Source organism: Mercenaria mercenaria, chromosome 6 (assembly GCF_021730395.1).
Source record: "Mercenaria mercenaria strain notata chromosome 6, MADL_Memer_1, whole genome shotgun sequence".
NCBI classification, from domain to species: Eukaryota; Metazoa; Mollusca; class Bivalvia; order Venerida; family Veneridae; genus Mercenaria; species Mercenaria mercenaria.
The window spans coordinates 18,764,949-18,783,530 of NC_069366.1; the positions used below are offsets into that span (position 1 = coordinate 18,764,949).

General features: G+C 32.5%; 1 protein-coding gene across 6 annotated transcripts in view; it reads left to right on the top strand.

Moving 5' to 3' along the window:
* Positions 1–18,582, top strand: part of LOC123549501 (uncharacterized) — a 29,160-nt gene that overhangs the window by 6,663 nt on the left and 3,915 nt on the right. The window contains exons 2-13 of one of the 6 annotated variants that reach the window (XM_045337631.2): positions 2,537–2,681; positions 5,554–5,613; positions 8,128–8,193; positions 8,479–8,523; positions 12,359–12,433; positions 13,029–13,088; positions 14,030–14,089; positions 15,492–15,524; positions 15,852–15,887; positions 16,548–16,580; positions 17,770–17,904; positions 18,283–18,449. In XM_045337631.2, coding sequence (XP_045193566.2) covers positions 2,673–2,681; positions 5,554–5,613; positions 8,128–8,193; positions 8,479–8,523; positions 12,359–12,433; positions 13,029–13,088; positions 14,030–14,089; positions 15,492–15,524; positions 15,852–15,887; positions 16,548–16,580; positions 17,770–17,904; positions 18,283–18,449 — 779 coding nt within the window. In that variant the 5' untranslated portion in view covers positions 2,537–2,672. The remainder of the gene's footprint in view (positions 1–2,536; positions 2,682–5,553; positions 5,614–8,127; positions 8,194–8,478; positions 8,524–12,358; positions 12,434–13,028; positions 13,089–14,029; positions 14,090–15,491; positions 15,525–15,851; positions 15,888–16,547; positions 16,581–17,769; positions 17,905–18,282; positions 18,450–18,582) is intronic. The other 5 variants (XM_053545283.1, XM_045337634.2, XM_045337637.2 and 2 more) reach the window with 5 other exon arrangements.

Genomic DNA, 18,582 nt, shown 5'->3' on the forward strand with positions numbered 1-18,582 from the left:
GTTTTCATTCAGTCTGTTCATGAGAGGTGATAAAATGAGAAACATCATTCACGCCCCTAGCACAAGTGTCAGCGAAATTATCTTGCATATATACATCGAATTGACTCATTGATCTGAAAGATCCAGAAAATATTATAATTTTATGATGGGTTTAAACCTTTAAACTCCGCTTGCATCAATAGTTTTAATGTATAGAGATGTTAACAAAATAACAAAATGGCGATTTTATTTACATTCTTCTGTATAACATTGAAAAAATTGAAAATATAGCTATATTTGTCCGAATATTCTTTGACAAGGTCAGTTACACGTAAACTCTGGTCTGAAGAAAACACTGTTTTATCGAGAAATTCTAAGATGTGGAAATATAAACATGACGAATATCCAAATGGGGGTTATCAAACACCAGCATGGTAAACAATTTTCAATGTTGTAGTGTCATTAAAATAATAAAATAAAGTATAAATTACTTTTAGTTTATGTCTGGATATTTGGTGTTGTATTTTTGTTTATGTTGCTGTTTATTTAATAGATATTGAACAATGATTACGTATCAAAAAATGATCTAAAGATTCAAATAATGAACAGTTATTAATAAATATGGTCTAAGAATGTAAATAATGATAAGTTCTTTCTCAGTCTAATGGTACAGGCGGAAAACTCCGTGTTAAACATTATATAAAACTGAGACCAGGCTGCTTTGAAATTTGTTTTCTGAAATGTTCCATTGTGTCATTAATGGTTATACTCTGCTTTCTGCAATAATTAGTTCATGTATGCTTATATAATTATATAGTTTCTTTGTTTTATATGAACATTTGTTTCTTTTGTTACTATTCTGTGTATAAACGGATTCTCCTAGTGGATTAAGCTACTGTCTACAATGTTGTGTAACTCTGGAACATGGTGGGGATTATAAGTGATGAGGGTTTGTCGCAATTAACCTGTTTAAACTCCCAGCAGTGTTACTGACTGTTTCAGGGGACCTTGTGCTTGTTTTGTCCTTTGGTTTAATCCTTTCGTGTATTGTTTCGTTGATGTCTTTCGTCTACAGTTTATGAATACAATGCTGTAGGCTTGTTGTTGTTTATTTTTGGAGATTGCGTTACTGCTGTTGGATTTTGTTCTTGTTGTTAATTCAAAAAATTAATTGTAAAATTCAGCAGTTAACTGAAACATGTACTGATGTTCAACATACAGTTTCACTATCCTTCTCGAACAACATTTATTTTTTATGACTTTCCAAAGATGTTCCCTACATTTAGCGTCTTGAAACCATTTCATTGTTAATATTCTGTCAATCATTTATTTAATCTGATTGTGTAGAGTTTGTGTAGTAATCAACACAATGTTATGTTATTCAGTGGTCATCACACTTACCTAATTGTAGCTTGTTAAAGACTGTCTTCCATAAAAACATGTGTTTCTTTTTCAGGAGAATTTTAAGTTCTATTATAGATATAGATGTACAAGCATGTCGGTACACATTAAATGCTGTGATTTTAACAGCTTCTCTGCATGAAAGTATCAATGTTTTCTCTAAATCTATTGTAAATACCTAAACAAATATTTTTCAATGATTTTCAGAGACATGTCAAAACAATACTAATGTATTTTGTGAAAATATTCAAACACTGTGCTTCACCCACAATAATATAAGACAACCATACATTGTATAGCATACACTTTACCTAAAATTAAAATAACAAATGAATCATGTAAAAGTTCAGGTATAACATTTTCACCTGCTGCAACCTTAGTAAGCATAGGTTATATTATATACGTGTACTGGCTACAGCCAATAATGATAAGTAATTTCTATGTATGCAAGCTAAAGCTTGTATAATTTATTTATTACTTTTTGCTCAGATTATAGTAAACCTAAAAGTAGGAGTAGCTCGAAAGTCAAATTCTTACTTGCCTTGAAACCACTGAAAATGTTTCCGGGTAAAAACCTACAGGACCTACAGGAATCATTGCTTAAAAACGAGAATAGAAAAATCATGTACATTACATAGACATTCTTACGGCTTGTCACGCGTGGGTCCAATTCGTTAACAATTATTGATTGGGAACCATTCTTAAGCTAAGGGAAGGTGAGACTTTGATCTTCCTTCTAATCCAAAAACTATAGGGAAAAACCAATTCACCGTGAAAAAAAAAACAAGTCACCATGGCCTTTTATCTAAGCTATAGGGATCATCGTCTGATTTTAAATAACTACCATGATAAGCATGATTCCTGTTGACAAATCATTTGCAAGTTAACACAACTAAACATTAGAGCTATTCTCTTCAAAACTTTAGGTCTCAGTGATATATTTTCTGGTTCTGGTTGAGATAATTTTGTAACATACTGCTTTAAAATGACATATTTAATATAACTCTATAGTATGTAAAACATTTTTGTAGGCCTTCTTTGCGATGCAAGGCTCTATGGCTATGTTTGGGGTGTTCTGTTCTTCCGGGTAATCTACCGATACCTATTATCTTCTATAATATAAATAATGATATTTAATTTTGGATATTAATTTTAGTTTCCCACGAACGAACAATTCTGATACCGAGAGAAAGGAGCAAGACGAGATACAAGAACGAGGACCAATCATAAATTGTACAGCATTCCATACATACAACCACGAACAAGCTGAGGACAAGTCAAGATACACAAATATGGCAAATGTAACTATATATGTTATACCTTTTGTAGTTAAAGACATCGTACAAATGCTGATAGTTATACAGAAGTTAGACAAATCTATCAGTTCTGTTGTACAGGCGTTAATGAAATTAATTCTTCAGATCAAGTTTTTATAGAGCCCAATGTAAACAGTTCTGTGTATTGCTATTCTCCGGGAAAAAATGACTGAAGCTTTTTAAATACAATTTTGTACATTTGTCATTGGCATCATATAATTAAGAAAATACAATCTAATCTTATATCTTATTGCAAGCAGAGATTGTCAGAGCAATTAATCAGATTATCTGCTATCATATAGCAAATGTAACAGGTAGGGCGTATTCCTATTTTATAATGAAAGTCACACTAAAAGTAACTTTCTAAATGTGCTTTATAATTCTTTCAACAGGTGTAACAACTATGAACTAAGTGGTATTATATGTTTTTACTACCGAAGAAATTCGCGGTCAACTCTTTAAAGATGTTTTTGACCTTATAAATACAGAGAATTAATAGGTTAATCTGGTTTTTGCCAATTTTAAGTTCACACCAATCTAGATTATGTCAATATTAATAGATATACGATATTACATGACCTTTATTTGGTACAATACTTTCCAATAATTATACGGCAACTTTAAATAAATATTTGCTGACCGAATTACATCAGTTATCATTATAATCATTGTTTGTAGAATTGTCGCTTATGAAGATAATTCTAAATAATTCATTAAACACTAATAAACAGGAGATTTCAAAACGAGAAATGGGGTCACTAAAAACGGAACGTAATACTGTAAAATCATTTAATTTTGTGGGCATGAAAGTTCGTGGTGTTGGTCAAAACGGCAATTTCGTGGGGATATTTATTCGTGGATTTTAACGAATGGGCATTTTACTTGTTCGTTGGTATTAAATTTCGTGTATTTACTAGACGAAAATTAGTCCCTCATGAATATTTCTGATTTTACAGTATAAACGGCAAGACTGTTACTATGCTCAAACTAAATATTGACAATTTATTTGCAGCATATCCATATATAGCTGGGTAATGGATATAAAAATGGTCCAAAACATTAACATACCGTATACGCTATTACACCAACTTGCGGTTGGCAACTATAAAACTGTATTTACATTTTTTGGAGTTTAAGCGGATTCAAATTTAAATCTTACACAAACAAATCGAATAGGTTAACGGAACTGAACGATTTACACTACCTCATATTGGATTAAATGCTTTTCTGTCTAAATTTACAAGTGGCATTTCAAAAATATGATCAAAAGAGTAAATAGCAACTTTTATTGGCACTTAAAGCCATTGTTGACATGTTGTTATGAAGATAATATTAAGGATCACAAAGTAATGAGGCCAAACACACCAAACACATCCGTTTCTTCATATTAAAATGTATCGCGTTTAAGAATAAGCAATAATTCTCTTATTTACTTGAATAAATTTGGGCATTTCTTCGGTTATAAAGAGAAATTACAATAATTTTATTACTATGTTCGCACAATCCCTCATTATCAGACCAAGGTTCGCCTGACTACTTGTTTCTTTAGCACACCATTGTAAAATGGTACCAATGTTTCGTTATTATTCCTTATTGTGTTCAGTTACAGAGTTCTTTAATGAATACGTTTCATTCAATATTGATAACCTGGAGTAATTAGAAATGTATACAAACATAAACTGTATTTAGATATAAAAGGTATACTAACTAGGACAACGTTCTGTTTTAGATTTTAATATGACTTTAGGTGCATAGAATACAAGGTCAGTAAATGACAATATCAATATTTACATGTTTAACTTGTTACCAAGTACAATGTCAGTAAATGATAACATAGGTTTGATGTAAAATAATTTAAAATCATTACATAAAGTAAAAACTTAAAAGTAGTGAAAGGCTTCAGTTGATATATATCAAATTTTGAAAAATATGCAACCACACCTCTACATTTTATTGGCCATATGATTGTAACTAGGTACATATACACCTTTGAAAAGTTTCATTAAAGTCTACATTGTAGAACATTTTCTATGTGCGAAATTGTCATTAAAATGCAATTTTCTAATAGAAGCCCAATGTGTAAATTGACCGGAGAACCAATATTTTCAAATCGGTGTAACAAACCATGAAACTCAGGACCTTACCTATTTTCATTGCTTAATTGTGTTTAGATACAATGATGTTTTGAAAACATATGGTATAATGAAATTCTACATTGTCGAAAAGTATTTGTTTCAAACGTGCAGAGCTACCTTACAAGTGCAGTGTTCATTTAGCATATCAGGTTTATATCGTCTCACAGGTCAGTCGAGTATTTCTGATGTTTATAACTGGTTGATCAGGTGATATTTTTCTGCTCGTTCTGACTTATCTTTAAAACCACTGTACGTTCACAAAATAACATAATACGTAACACAAAAACAGTTGCAACAGAAATTGAATGTATATGTCCCTCGCTAGAAGTTACCATTTCCTCACTGTCAATATTCCCCATGTAAACACGTCTGCGTAGTTTCCATGTTAAGAATATTTGTTCCACCAGACTATGAATAGCGATATCTTTCACTACCGTGACATATAACACGTTCAGAGTGACTTTACTTCAAAATAATGATGAACCCTTACATCAGTTTGAAACAACGAAAAGTGTAACCTGTTATCATATATTTTCTTTTTTCATAAAGGGTGCAATACTTACTTTCTTTATGCGTTAATTTTACTTTGATAAAGAAGAAATAATATGATTGACTCTGATCACGTTCCTCATTTGTTCATTTACCATTTAAAAGCACTTTTACTATATTTTGATATACAACGCTTTTTGCTGAGGATATCAGTTTATTTACCTATGTTTCAGCCTTTTTTAGAAAAGGGCTATACAATGCCCTACCAAATATCACAAAACAAGTATAGAGAGGTATATTTTTCTGTTGTGGTGTCTTTTTGTCTTTTTGGTATTACTGTAGCACACTATCTTTCAAAAATAGAAACGTACGCACATATTCAATTATAATTATGAGGCGTCATTGTTCCGAATTAACTTGATTTACTACTAACTTACTTCCAACGTTGTTTTTTGATGTTTTATGCTTTTTTTGTATATTCGTGCATTCTATTTGACACGTTTGTTGAATGAATACATCTTTTAGGCTGAAAAAGATCTTTGTGTACCAATCATCCCATTTAGGATAGTTTGTCATTAGGCCGACAAAAGTAGGGACGCATACAGTAGACAAATCATGTGATTTTCTCTAAACAGAACTCTCTGATCGAATGATTAAACAGTAGATTCGAGCCTCATTCGCAGTTGATCAGAGGCTATTATGCCAAAAATACTTCTATGAGAATGTTCATTGGAAGCATTGAACGCAACCCATTATCTCCAGACCAGAAAGAATAAAACCCACTCTTCATGTTATATCCAACGACCCCTTCACGGAGTGTCTCTGCAGTATGAAATATTGAGGCAATGTGATTGGTGAAAGATAAATTACCACTTGTTCAATATGCACAGCACTCATTTACCTGACTGTGCGTTGTACGTGAGAAATGCGCGATTGAAATGGGTTAATATATTTTTTCGTTCCTGACCATGGTCCTTATAGTATACCTAGGGGTAGAGTATAACATGAACAGCGGCATTTTCCATCTGGTCTGGTGCAGTGAGGCAACCAGGCAAAATAATAACAGAGTCGGTTAAACTTAGCATGTTCATGAGAGGCACTAAAAATAAAAGCATCCATTACTTTGAATAGAATCGAAAAATACAAAAGGATCCAAAACATATAGCACTTGGTTAGAGTGGGTCGATTTTCAATACTGCGTGTACTGCATTATCAGACAGGTGTTGTGTCAAATAAACAAAGGTCGTTTAGATCCATTCAAAGCAAGCAAGCTATTTGACAGTATATAATGCCCTACAATGATTCCGCCTGTATTTGAAATAATGATGTTGCACTTGGGATTTTTTCAACCTTTAAACTTGTCCTAAATTGTGCTGGTCGGCTTAAAGTCTCTAGTTTTGCTTCCCGTACTCCAACTGGATTTTATCATGAATATATGTTTAATATAGTTTGCTTTATGTACAAAACTTGTAGCTCGTTATAATTATAGTAGTGGTTGTGGCTACTGGGCTGAAATAAGCAAAACATAATGTAACATATTTTTACAACGCATTATATTCTTACACGATTTATAAACTTGAACTTTGCAGTAATCTGTGTTAAATATTTGAAGTAATTTAAGAGATATTTTCGTTTTCCTGTATATTAATAGCTAGCGGTTTTTAGAGGACGAATTTAAAAAAAACATATTATTTCACATATTGAACCCGTTCCTTTCGTTACCATTGCGTGTGATAGGGATTCGCCTTGCGGAAATAACTTTTATTTTGGAATATGGCGACATTTTGGGTCAGCATCACGAACCCATTTTAAACTTCCCAGTGTTGTTTTAGCCACTAGAAGTCCAAGGCGGTACCCAATTTTTCCTTTATTTGTTCTTCTTTTTTCTATATCAGTTATTGATACTACAATACATACATTGTTGTCGTAATTAGTTTCGGGTCGTTGCTTCCTTGCAACTTGTCTTTTCATTCCTGCTGGATCTTTGTTCTTGTTTTCGTGTGTTTTATTCTGGGAATAGTACACTATTTGTACAGTACATTTGTTAAATTAATGTGAACTGTAATTAATGAGTTTAAATATTCTAAAACTCGTGATACGTCTTTGCAATTTTATATTCTATGTAGACTTTTGTATCATTATTATCTTTCTGATACGAATTGATATTAAAGAAGCACAAAACATAAACCAGTGTGAGCTGATACTGAAGAATTCAAACCATTGTAAAAATTCGTTTGTTGACACTTGACGTGAAATTTGATAACGGGTTTTGGTTATATTATTCAAGTTTTACAAATTAGATTTTTGTTCATTTATTCGTTTGTATACTTAGACTGGTCTAGTAGTTTTGCTGTTTTGCGAGAAATAAATCTGTGTTGATGCTAAATATCTGGTGAAATGCAGTACTTATATACTAGATATAGAAATAAAATAATTGCTAAATATCATAAAAATTTGGCTGAATGTAGTCATAACTGAACTGATAAATATATTTTGCAACTTATACATAATATCAAGTTATTACATAAACTGACATTTTATTTGTTTTGGACAATCATAGTTAAATATTCATTTATGTGCAGGAAGTCTGTTAAAATATTTTTAAGATTAAGTTCTTCGTGTATATAAAATTCTTTTCAGGAAAGTCTTTTCACAACTCAGTAATAACAGTAGTATAATATTTGAAAAGTTAAAAAACAACAACAATCATTAAAAGTTTTCCTTAAATCAAATGAGTTGTTTTTTTACTAAGCGGAAATAACTTTTGATGATGTATTGTTACTTTTGAAAGTAATCATGTCTTGCAGCAAGTGTTTGGCCATTTGCCAAAGTACAACTACCCACAGCAAAGGCCAGAACCATTAGCGGGAAGGGTAAATATATACCACATATACATTAAACTTTAAAGTTTAACACCTTCTAATGAATTGAATACAGTCATTCAAGTATTATTGTTCAGCATCATTTTACAAAATTTCGAGATTTCCTAGTAACTTTTGTATATTCTATTTTCAATTCAGGTTACCATTTTACCCGTCTACATTCAGTCTAAATGCAATCTTACCTTAATTTTCATGAAAGAATTTAAACAATTCGTAGAAAAATTTGTCTCAGTTGCATGCAAATGAACAAATTTTTTACTTGTTTTGTTATACCAGAATGTGCCACCAAGAAATTATCGCCCATCCAGTGACACTCCCGTAGTAAGTTCTACAGCACGAGGTGTCGGGAATTTATTGTTATAGTTTGAATGCACAAGACTTATTGAACAAATAGATATTTCATATGTTTATCTTAAAACAAATTTGGTTTCTGTAGATACCTTTAGGTGGTATTTGATCCACATTTTACGTAACGTAACAATGTTCTTCGAATATAAAACAATACCATTATTGTTAGAACACTAAAAGTGATAATATGAACCGTTCTTATTTTCAAAATATAATGTATATTTTAAATTTAAACTATTTTGATGTGGTATTATCCATTGAAAATTACACCATTTTACGATATATATTTTGACTTTATTTGGTGACAGATTATCATAGAACTTTCATGATATATTACTTAGTAGAGAAACGATATTTTCATGTATAAATTTTGTAAAGTTTTGAAAAATGATCATTCTAAACAGGGAGACACATAATTCGTATTTTCAACTACTAGCATTCGGATACCTTTAGAACACTTTCTTTATGTACTTCGTCTTGCGTAATAAAGACTCAGTTCGTGGCAAAAAGCTATTACAAATTTGGTAAATATAATAATAAATTCATTATTGAAGCCTGATATAGTATCGTGGATGAAATGATTATTAGGCCACACCAAATTGAAAAGTTGTTCATCGGATTTTTTTCTGAAAAAAATGAGGCGGCGAGCGAAAAAATAATTTAAATATTTTTTTTTTGTTTTTGAGAAAATCAGGAGCGAGCGGAGAGCGAAGAAATATATTTGTCTTCATTTGGCTCTCGACTGACTAATAAAAACCTTAAAATAGAATGTATAGCCCTTTTACATAAAAAAGTAATTCCCCAGGGATTGAGAAAATCCGACCTGCAAAGGCACAACAAAGCGAACTCGTGAAAAAAGGTAATAACATTGGCATACAGTACACTTAATCAAATAATGTATGCTATTGAATATGCTGTTAGAAAATATGTAATAAAAAACAATGCATAACCTTAAACCATACTTATCACATTTATATATGACTTGAATATTTACTGCTATGAAAATGTAGCATTTTTAGCTGACTTTACAAAGTTTTTAATACGTCAAATATCTCTGTCAGTGTTACTAGACCTATTAAAGCTTTTGATTTGAAACTTAGAATAGTTTTTACGGTCAAAGTTTACACCAGGAGAATTAATACTCTTAAGTCTGAATCTAGACAGAGTTATGTCCCTTTTTGACACAGAATATTTTTATTTAAGTTTTCACAGCTTCTGACTATTATGCCCCTTTTATTGGTGTAATAAGAGCGGAAAAATGTGCAGCCCGTTACAGGACTCAACCTGCGACATTCTGCTTGCAAGTCAGATGCTCTACCAACTGAGCTAATCGGACAATCGATATCATAGACTAATTATATACATTATATACATACTGCTACATTCCTCTCTCTTTTTTTTCAAAGACAAACTCAGATACTTTTGACTAACCGAGCAATTGCTTCACCCTAGCTCTAGGATTCCAAGGCTAGTCACCACACTCACGGCACCAATGTAATAGGAGCGGAAAAATGTGCAGCCCGATACAGGACTCGAACCTGCGACATTCTGCTTGCAAGTCAGATGTTTTACCAACTGAACTAATCGGACAATCGATATCATAGACTAATTATATATATTATATACACACTGCTACACTGGCAAAGCTCTGATTCAGAAAAGTCGAGCATGACGTCTAATGTACAGCTCTTTTTCTAAAAATCTAAACTGTTCTGAAAACAACTCGTAATGTAAATTCCTTACCCCACCAACTTTCGTATGCAAATGCCGATCATTTGGAGAGGAAAAACAGAAAACAGATAAGTGACATGCATCAATAAGCATTTACCCTTACCAAAATAATGTAGATTGATGTTATCAAATGAATGAGTATGTTTTTCTTTATCCAGCTTTCAATGAAATAAATCGATTTTTGCAGCATGTAATTTGGTAAACATTTGAAGAAAATGGCGTAACTGCATAAAGGGGAATAACTTTAATGCAACTAAACGTAAGTGTTATGATCTATTATAGACAATGTGTGCGTATTATTTTATTTATTTTGATTAAAATCCATTTGAGAACAATCTGGGACTGGATTTATAAACATTTATACACTATTACGTCCGTAAAAAGTAGCGCACCAAAGAATTTTGGACTGATTTTTTTCAATGGGGGGCGAGCGCAAGCAAAAAAACAAACAAAAAAATTTTTTTTTTGTGTGTTTCTGAAAATATACGAGTGGCAACTCCGATAAACAACTTTTTAATTTGGTGAGGCCTTAAGGTTTTGTTGCTGAACTGTTCCTTTTTCGTTCTTTATTTTCTGTGAGTACCTCGCATGACCAACAAAAACATTAACGACATTAAATTGACCTTGAATTATAATTCACAACAAAGTTCTGTTTAAAATAAAATTATATAATGAATGGCGTCAACTGTACATGATAGTTTAAGTGAAAATGTTTCTTTTTTCATCAATACGCCATTTTGTTCTTGCCATTTTGGCTGTAAGGCTGTGCAAATTTTGTCCGTATTCTTTGTACGTGGAACATGTTCTTACCGTTCTTAACATACTCCCTTAAAGAACAGCTCACCAAAGAGGGCCATATTAGTAAATCTCAACTGACTTTGACAAAGTCAATGTTATATATACATACTAATAAGTAACATGAACAAAGGAAAGGGATATCAGATGCGGATGCGATATAATATTAAAAGTGTGGGCTAACCTAGTTGTTGAGCGAGTGAACAAAATCTCTGTTGCGCTATTTCTTGATCTTGTGAAGAAAGCTCGACAACTTCGATATAAAATAATTCATACACATACTTTTTGATTCAAGGTATCAGTACATAAACGTATTCAATAATAATCTGAAGTAATGGCCACAAATGTGCATTTGTGCACCTAATAATTTCATCTTCCTATTATAGGAAAAACGTCGTTGGCTAGAGCATCAATTGCTCGAACGTATCTGAGTCTACTACTCCGGCAATATTTATGGTCCCAAGCCGTTTTCTTTGCTTGTGATTTATTGCTCGAAAAACTGATAACTCGAACATTCTGTCCATCATGTTTGCGGCCTCGAGCGACGGATGTGTTTATGTATCAACAGTGTCTTCATCAGTTCAAAAGCTATTTATTTTAAAACTTTAAAGAAGTGGTATGCTTAATAGAACATGTCAAGGCCGATTTGATATGCCGTTATGCATGCATCTATTAGATGGTAGACTATAAAGGGGCTTTTAAGATTTCGTTGTAGCAACAGTAAAGTTATCGTATGTAGTATTCAAGATCGATGATCCATCACCAGTCGTCAGAGAGACGTTAAGCCATGTAAAACCATAAACACAAAACAATCAGACAACTATGATTTAAAAGGATATTCATATTTGTAACAAATTTATGAATATCAATATGAAGCAGACACTCGCTTGATTTGCTCCGTTCTGTTTTGAATTTAAAAATATATTCACTCGTGTGATTTACCAGTTATTGCATATAGGAGTAAGATTACCTCATGTTGAGGGATGCGGTCATGACTGTTTGTTACAGGCTGTTATTATTATTATTGTCATTATCAATATTGTTATAATCATTATTATTAGTATTATGTACAACGCCATTGAATATATCATTCTATAAAAATAGGCGTTTAATCAAATTATGCAGTTTCAGTTTCAGTTTCATATTTGCCAAAACTTTATTATATGTACAAATGAACAAACATTTATGTGCACAAATCATTACAAAACATTCAAGGTCGAATTAATCTCTTTCATGCAAAAATAGTATTTTCCTCTGTTCAAAAGTCATTTTTCTGTTACAGTACCAGGATAAAACTCCTAGGAATTATTATGACTCACCAAGGCAACAGCAACAGCAAGAACAATACGAACAAAGGGTTGGTATTTGCAGTTCATCTGCATAATTCTTATGTATCCTCCCCCACATTTGCAAGATTCTTTGATTACTACATATATTCTTTCGCTAGTTATTTACTATATATATATATAAATTATGTTTGAACCAGTGCATGATAAACATGACAGCGTCATACTATTGGACTAAACAACACAGAAAAATTAAATAACCTTCAATATAGATAGTAACTGTCAAATATCTACATAAGAAAAAAAGATTAGCCAAATTGCGCGAAAATTCTTAAAATGATAATGTAAAATAAAAATTAACAATTAAACAAGAATGAAAATTGTTCATTCACTGGCTCAAACTTGTTTCTTTCGGGTATAATACATTCATCTTTTATAGCTATTGCAATCTAAAGGAATGTGCCTCTGGCAGTTATATACATGACTTTAACCATTCCTTATCTTTTTTTAGCAATACTCTCACTCCGATGTAGAACTGTTTCTTTTTAACTATATTTTGAAGATGTACTTTCCTAATTAACAAAGACTTTATGGAAATAAAACAAAATACACCTTTACGAAAAAACTACAATCACACGAGCAATACATTGCGTTTAAATATTTTAGACGTACCGTTCCGGACGACCAGATTTAGGATACGAAAACTACCAGAACAATTTCGTGCCAGTAAGTGTGATTTTGTCAAAGAAGAGTTAGATTAATAGGCATACAGCAGTTAATCTTTACAGTCACTTTTATTAATTTTGTACATGTTTTCTTCAAGTTGGATAGATTGCTTTTGTTTATTTTAGTTTAACATTGAAATATCTTTCATAGAGGGAACACAGTGTCCCATATTTTCTGAAGTAGAAAATGTGAAATCGGGTGTTTACCAGCAAAACATACATGCAAAACAAACGCATAAAATTTTCTTTTACGTGATAATGTTTGAATTACGAAATTTGTAGACATATGTTACATTTATTACGGTTGGTCGTATATATTTATTTTTTTGAAGAATACACATTCCGATAAAAATCCCCGATTATTTATAATTAATTAATATTGTTTTGGCGTTCAGTCGATGAAATCAATTTTACTTTGGGTTTATCAGGGATTAATGTATGGCATTACTTCAGAAGTACACAGAAGATAATGACATAAGCATTCTTGTGTTTCAATGTTAGTAGCATTCGTTAAACTATAAATCCAAAGATTCTAGCTCTGCTAAAATCATATTTGAGCCCCGCCATGAGAAAACCAACATAGTGGGTTTGCGCAGGCTGGTCTGGATCCATGCTGTTCGCTTTCAAAGCCTAATGGAATTAGAGAAACTAATAGCGAACAACATGGATCCTGACCAGACTGCGCGGATGCGCAGGCTGGTCTGGATTCATGCTGGCCGCAAACCCACTATGTTGGTTTCCCCATGGCGCGGCTCATTTATGTGTTGGACAAGACGTGCTTATATAGTATTTCGCTGAGCGATACCACTTTTGTACATATGTATATTAAATGTGTATGCAGTCCCATTGCATTGATTTATATCATGCACATATAAAACCATACACATAGCAAAAGACAGTGTAATATGTTATCACATCAAAAAGGCTAATTTCAAATTGTAGTATCCACAAGAGCCAATCAGAAACAGGCGGCCATATTATGAACCACCCCCTGATATTGGTGTAAGTATTCAGTTATGTTTGATGACAATTTTTGAATGCATTGCCTTTCGTAAATACTTCATTTCATTGAAGTTAAAAAATGTCATATACCAGTATAGGCACAAAAAAGAAAGTTTATCTTTGTAACTTAAGGTACAAATACGTTTGTATGTTAAACAATTTCATATCTACTTTATAAAACATTTATTTTCCATATAAATCTTTTCCTTAGTTATTTTCAAGGAATCTAAAGTGAAACAATCCTTGATACGTTATGTTTATATCTTTATGAATTTGTTTTACAGTTTGGGATAAAGGTATACATATACCTTATTATTACATATTAACATGACATCTCTTTATACTAATATTCCAGTGTGTGAGATTCCCTAGGTATTAAAGGACATTTGGATCTTTCTAAACATAAATTCGGATCTAGAAAATATTTTTATATTTACAGTATCCTCTATGAGTAAATATTAACCTGTGTTTTTAACATAATAAATCATTATATATATAAAGCAACCATTGTTTTGCCAGAAATCATTTTAAGGTTGAAGGTTCCATGTTCATGTTGTTGCTTGCGTGCAGATTTTGCTATTTTTCATTAACGATTTTTGAAAATCGGTCCAATAAAAGTATATTGCAGTTTGCTATTGACCGTGGACGCTGTTATTGCTGTGTGTTGTGTTTATATAGCTTAATTTGTTATGAATCAAATATTCTTTTAAATCGACAAATTGCTATAGTTTTTTGAGTTTTGGATCAAAATCACAATTTCGCTCAAATTTTGAGATTAAAGACTTTTTGGAATAATCTAAATATAACAATTAAATGTGTATCTAAAAATAGACTAAATACGCCACATTCTGTCGCATGTAATCTAATTATCAAATGTTTATATATGCCTTCCGCATTTAATGTCCCCTTGTCAGAATAATTGAGGGACATCTAACACAGAAACGTTTTAGAACATTATCGTTTATCTCTTTGATGAAATAACATGAGCGGTGGTATAGTGGCTAAGGTACCGGCAGCCTAATCCTCAGGTAGTGGGTTCGGTTTCCACAGTTGTCACGACCATGCCTTCTCGTATGGCATCAATAAAGTCATACTTCTCTAAATGGCTACTAAGCATAAGGAAACAGGTGGTTTGTATGATGCAAATGCGAACAGAACACCAATGCCAACGTATTTTGAAATAATACTAACGTCAAAAGAATACAGTCGTATCGAAATACCATGGTAACGTTACCAACGTCATTGTCAGACTGATTTACGCCGATGCTCTTAGAATATTTGAATATTTATTTATTGTATACTGAAATTATAATTTGCTTTTAATCTATAATATTTTGCATTACGTTTTGTAAATTTGTTGTGTTTTATTCTATTATATTCTTCATTATATGTTATTTTACAGTATAATCCGAACGGCGGTCAAGATGTCATGAAGGTAAGAACAAATACTGATACTTTTTACTGGTGCTTATATTCAGTTATTTCAATTAGTCACTTTCACCCGAAGTTGATCATGTAGAATTACAATACAAAACAAAGTACAAATCTGAACTGATGATTCGTTATACGTCATTTCGTGACAAAATTCAAGTTCGAGAACATATATCCGCCACGTATTTCTTTGCTCACAACTTTGTATAACTGAATGTGCTAGTGTGTTTAACTTAATGAACCAGTATTTGTGTCATATTTGCCTTATTTTTTTCAAATATTTCTTTATTTTAATATCTTTACCTCATTCTATATCTCTATACGTTATAAGGAACACTTTCGAGAAGATTATGAATATGGCTCTGGTGTAAGTAGAATCACGTGACTTTGCACTGCTTTTGGGAAGAACTGGTACAATTAAAACATTGTAAAGACGTTTCACATAACCATTATTTGGCATGTTTTCATATTAAAATATAAGTGAGCCAAATATATATGGTGTGTGTCTTTAGGTGCAAAACTGTAGCTATTCATTCATATATATGATCATCATTTTATTGCTTTTATAGAAGATTACCTTGAACTTCAGAATCAGCCGTTTCAAAGCAATTGTATTTATCATGTTCATGTTCATTATTCTGACACTCATTTCAAAGGGGAAAATAAATAGCATAATTGAGTCGCACCATGAGAAAACCAACATAGTGTATCTGCGACCAGCATAGATCCGAACCAGCCTGCGCATCAGGATCCATACTGTCCGCTAACGGTTTCTCTAATTGCAATAGGGTTTGAAAGCGAACACCGAGTATGGATCCAGACCAGACTGCGCGGATGCACATGCTGGTTTCTGGATGCATGCTGGTCGCAAATGCACTATGTTGGTTTTCTCATGTTGCGGCTCATATAACTTTCGCACGACAGAAAGACATTCATTGTTTCTTGCGTGTACGATTTTATCACAGTAATTTTTTTTGTTCTCTGTCCATTTTTGTTTGCCATTCATATTTGCTCTATTGGTCCATAGAATAATGACTTATCCCTGGAAGACGGCGTCGGTGTAAGTACAGTCACTTGGTTGCACGTATTAGAATAGAATATGATAGATATTGGAGAACAACACAGACCAGGTTTCCTCTAATTTAGCCGGATACTTGTAATTAGACTAACTATAGTTGTTGGATGGTTTATTCTAAGCGTATATACAACTTAAAACGAAATAAATCGCCAACAATTTTACAGTTAAGATTTGCAGGGAAACAACGTCAAAGCATTTCTTTTTAACTAGAAATTGCTTTGGTTTTTGTTGGTGGCATCTGGGAAAAGCAGCAGTTTTTGTTTGTAATTTCAACCCAAGCAAGTCATCTTCAGAAATTAACATAAAACAGGCAATTCACACCTTGTGAAGCAAATTTCATGTAGATATTTTAAAGACACTTGAAGTTCTATTGCTGCTCATAATCATTTTACAAAGGTCATGATATAGTTAAGTATTTAATTCATTTTCGTAAGTGAATAGACAAACTACATTTTATTTTAAAACCGTACTCATGGTTCTACTCTGGATCTCATTGAGCATTTTATTACATAACTTTGTGTGTAAAGGCTGACAGTAGGATTTGTTTGTTTTTCAGTCACTTTAAAAAATGTATTAGTTTACATGGTTAGGGAGCATTTATCAAAATTGTTGTACTTACCACCTTTGTAGATAATTGGTGCTGGTGTCATGATTATGAAGAAAATATAAAGTAAACAATATTTATCCACTATTTGTTAGAAATATTTTCATATCCACTGTCGTCCATATTCCTTTCCATCCACTTCTTTTTACTGTTCTATTTACTGTTCATAGCCATATGCTTGTAATGAACGGAGGGAATCTATTTACTGCATCCTAACGATGCACCGTGTGCGTCGTCGGCAATATGTTAACATGTCTTCAACAGAATTTGGGTTCATCGCGACGCTGTTGTAGTCCGTTGTATTACTCAATTCCTTTTACGCAAGAAATTGACAATACATCACGTTGAGGAGATAAACGACGAACTTTAGAACCAGCAAGATTGGGAGGACAGACCTTTTGAATCAAGGTTTATTGGAATATACAAAACAACCATTTGGACCAAGATGGCACAACTTATTCTCTTCAATGGAAAAAGTAATTTTCAATATTGTAATCACAAATAATATGAGAAAAGATTAAATCCGATGCCTTTTATTTTGTTCATTTGCTTCATTTGTACTTATAGCCACATCCTGGCTGGGTGTTGTTACTGAGGTTTCACAGAGATGGAGAGGTCAGTGTTCGACGTGCCCTTACCATGGCTGCTAAGCATATTGACTCTGACGGCGGACGCATATTAGGACTTGCAAGGTCATATTCGGTATGTTTCCTTTGTCGTTACATGTTTAGAGTATAAATTCTAATGTTCTGGTGAATTGTTCAGTTATCAGTCTAAATTTGAATTACTCTGAAAGGTCATTCGAAACATATAACGCAACCAAACAGAATAATAGCAGACTTTATTTCATTGTTAAATTTGTTTCAATGATAAGCAATTAAACATACTTTTATCCACTAGCACTAGCTAAAGAAGTCTTCTTGAAAATGACACAGAAAGAACTTCATGGCATAAAGAATTCTGAAGCTATAGATTTTGAATTATATATGTTACGATTAGGAAAGAATGCGTAAAACTAAAAGGAATAACCCACTAGTATTGATGCAGCTATTGTACATTGATATCCTCTTGATACCCAAGGTTCGATTAAGAGAGGGTGGTGATGCATGGGTGACATTTGGAGGTATGCGTCACTTTGGTGGCGGTAACTGGGACGTGCAGCAAACCCCATCTCAGGACGACACACACTACGCTGTCCTAGCAATATACTACCCTTCACTATCACGAGCAATACAGTGGTTTGACAGGTATAAATATATTGTAGTTTTAAGTTATTACAGGTTTTATTATTCCAAATAATTCAGCAGAAACATATGACAACAATCAATCTGTTATTTTTAAAGGTGCAACATAGTTATAGTTCAGAGATGCAATCTGGTC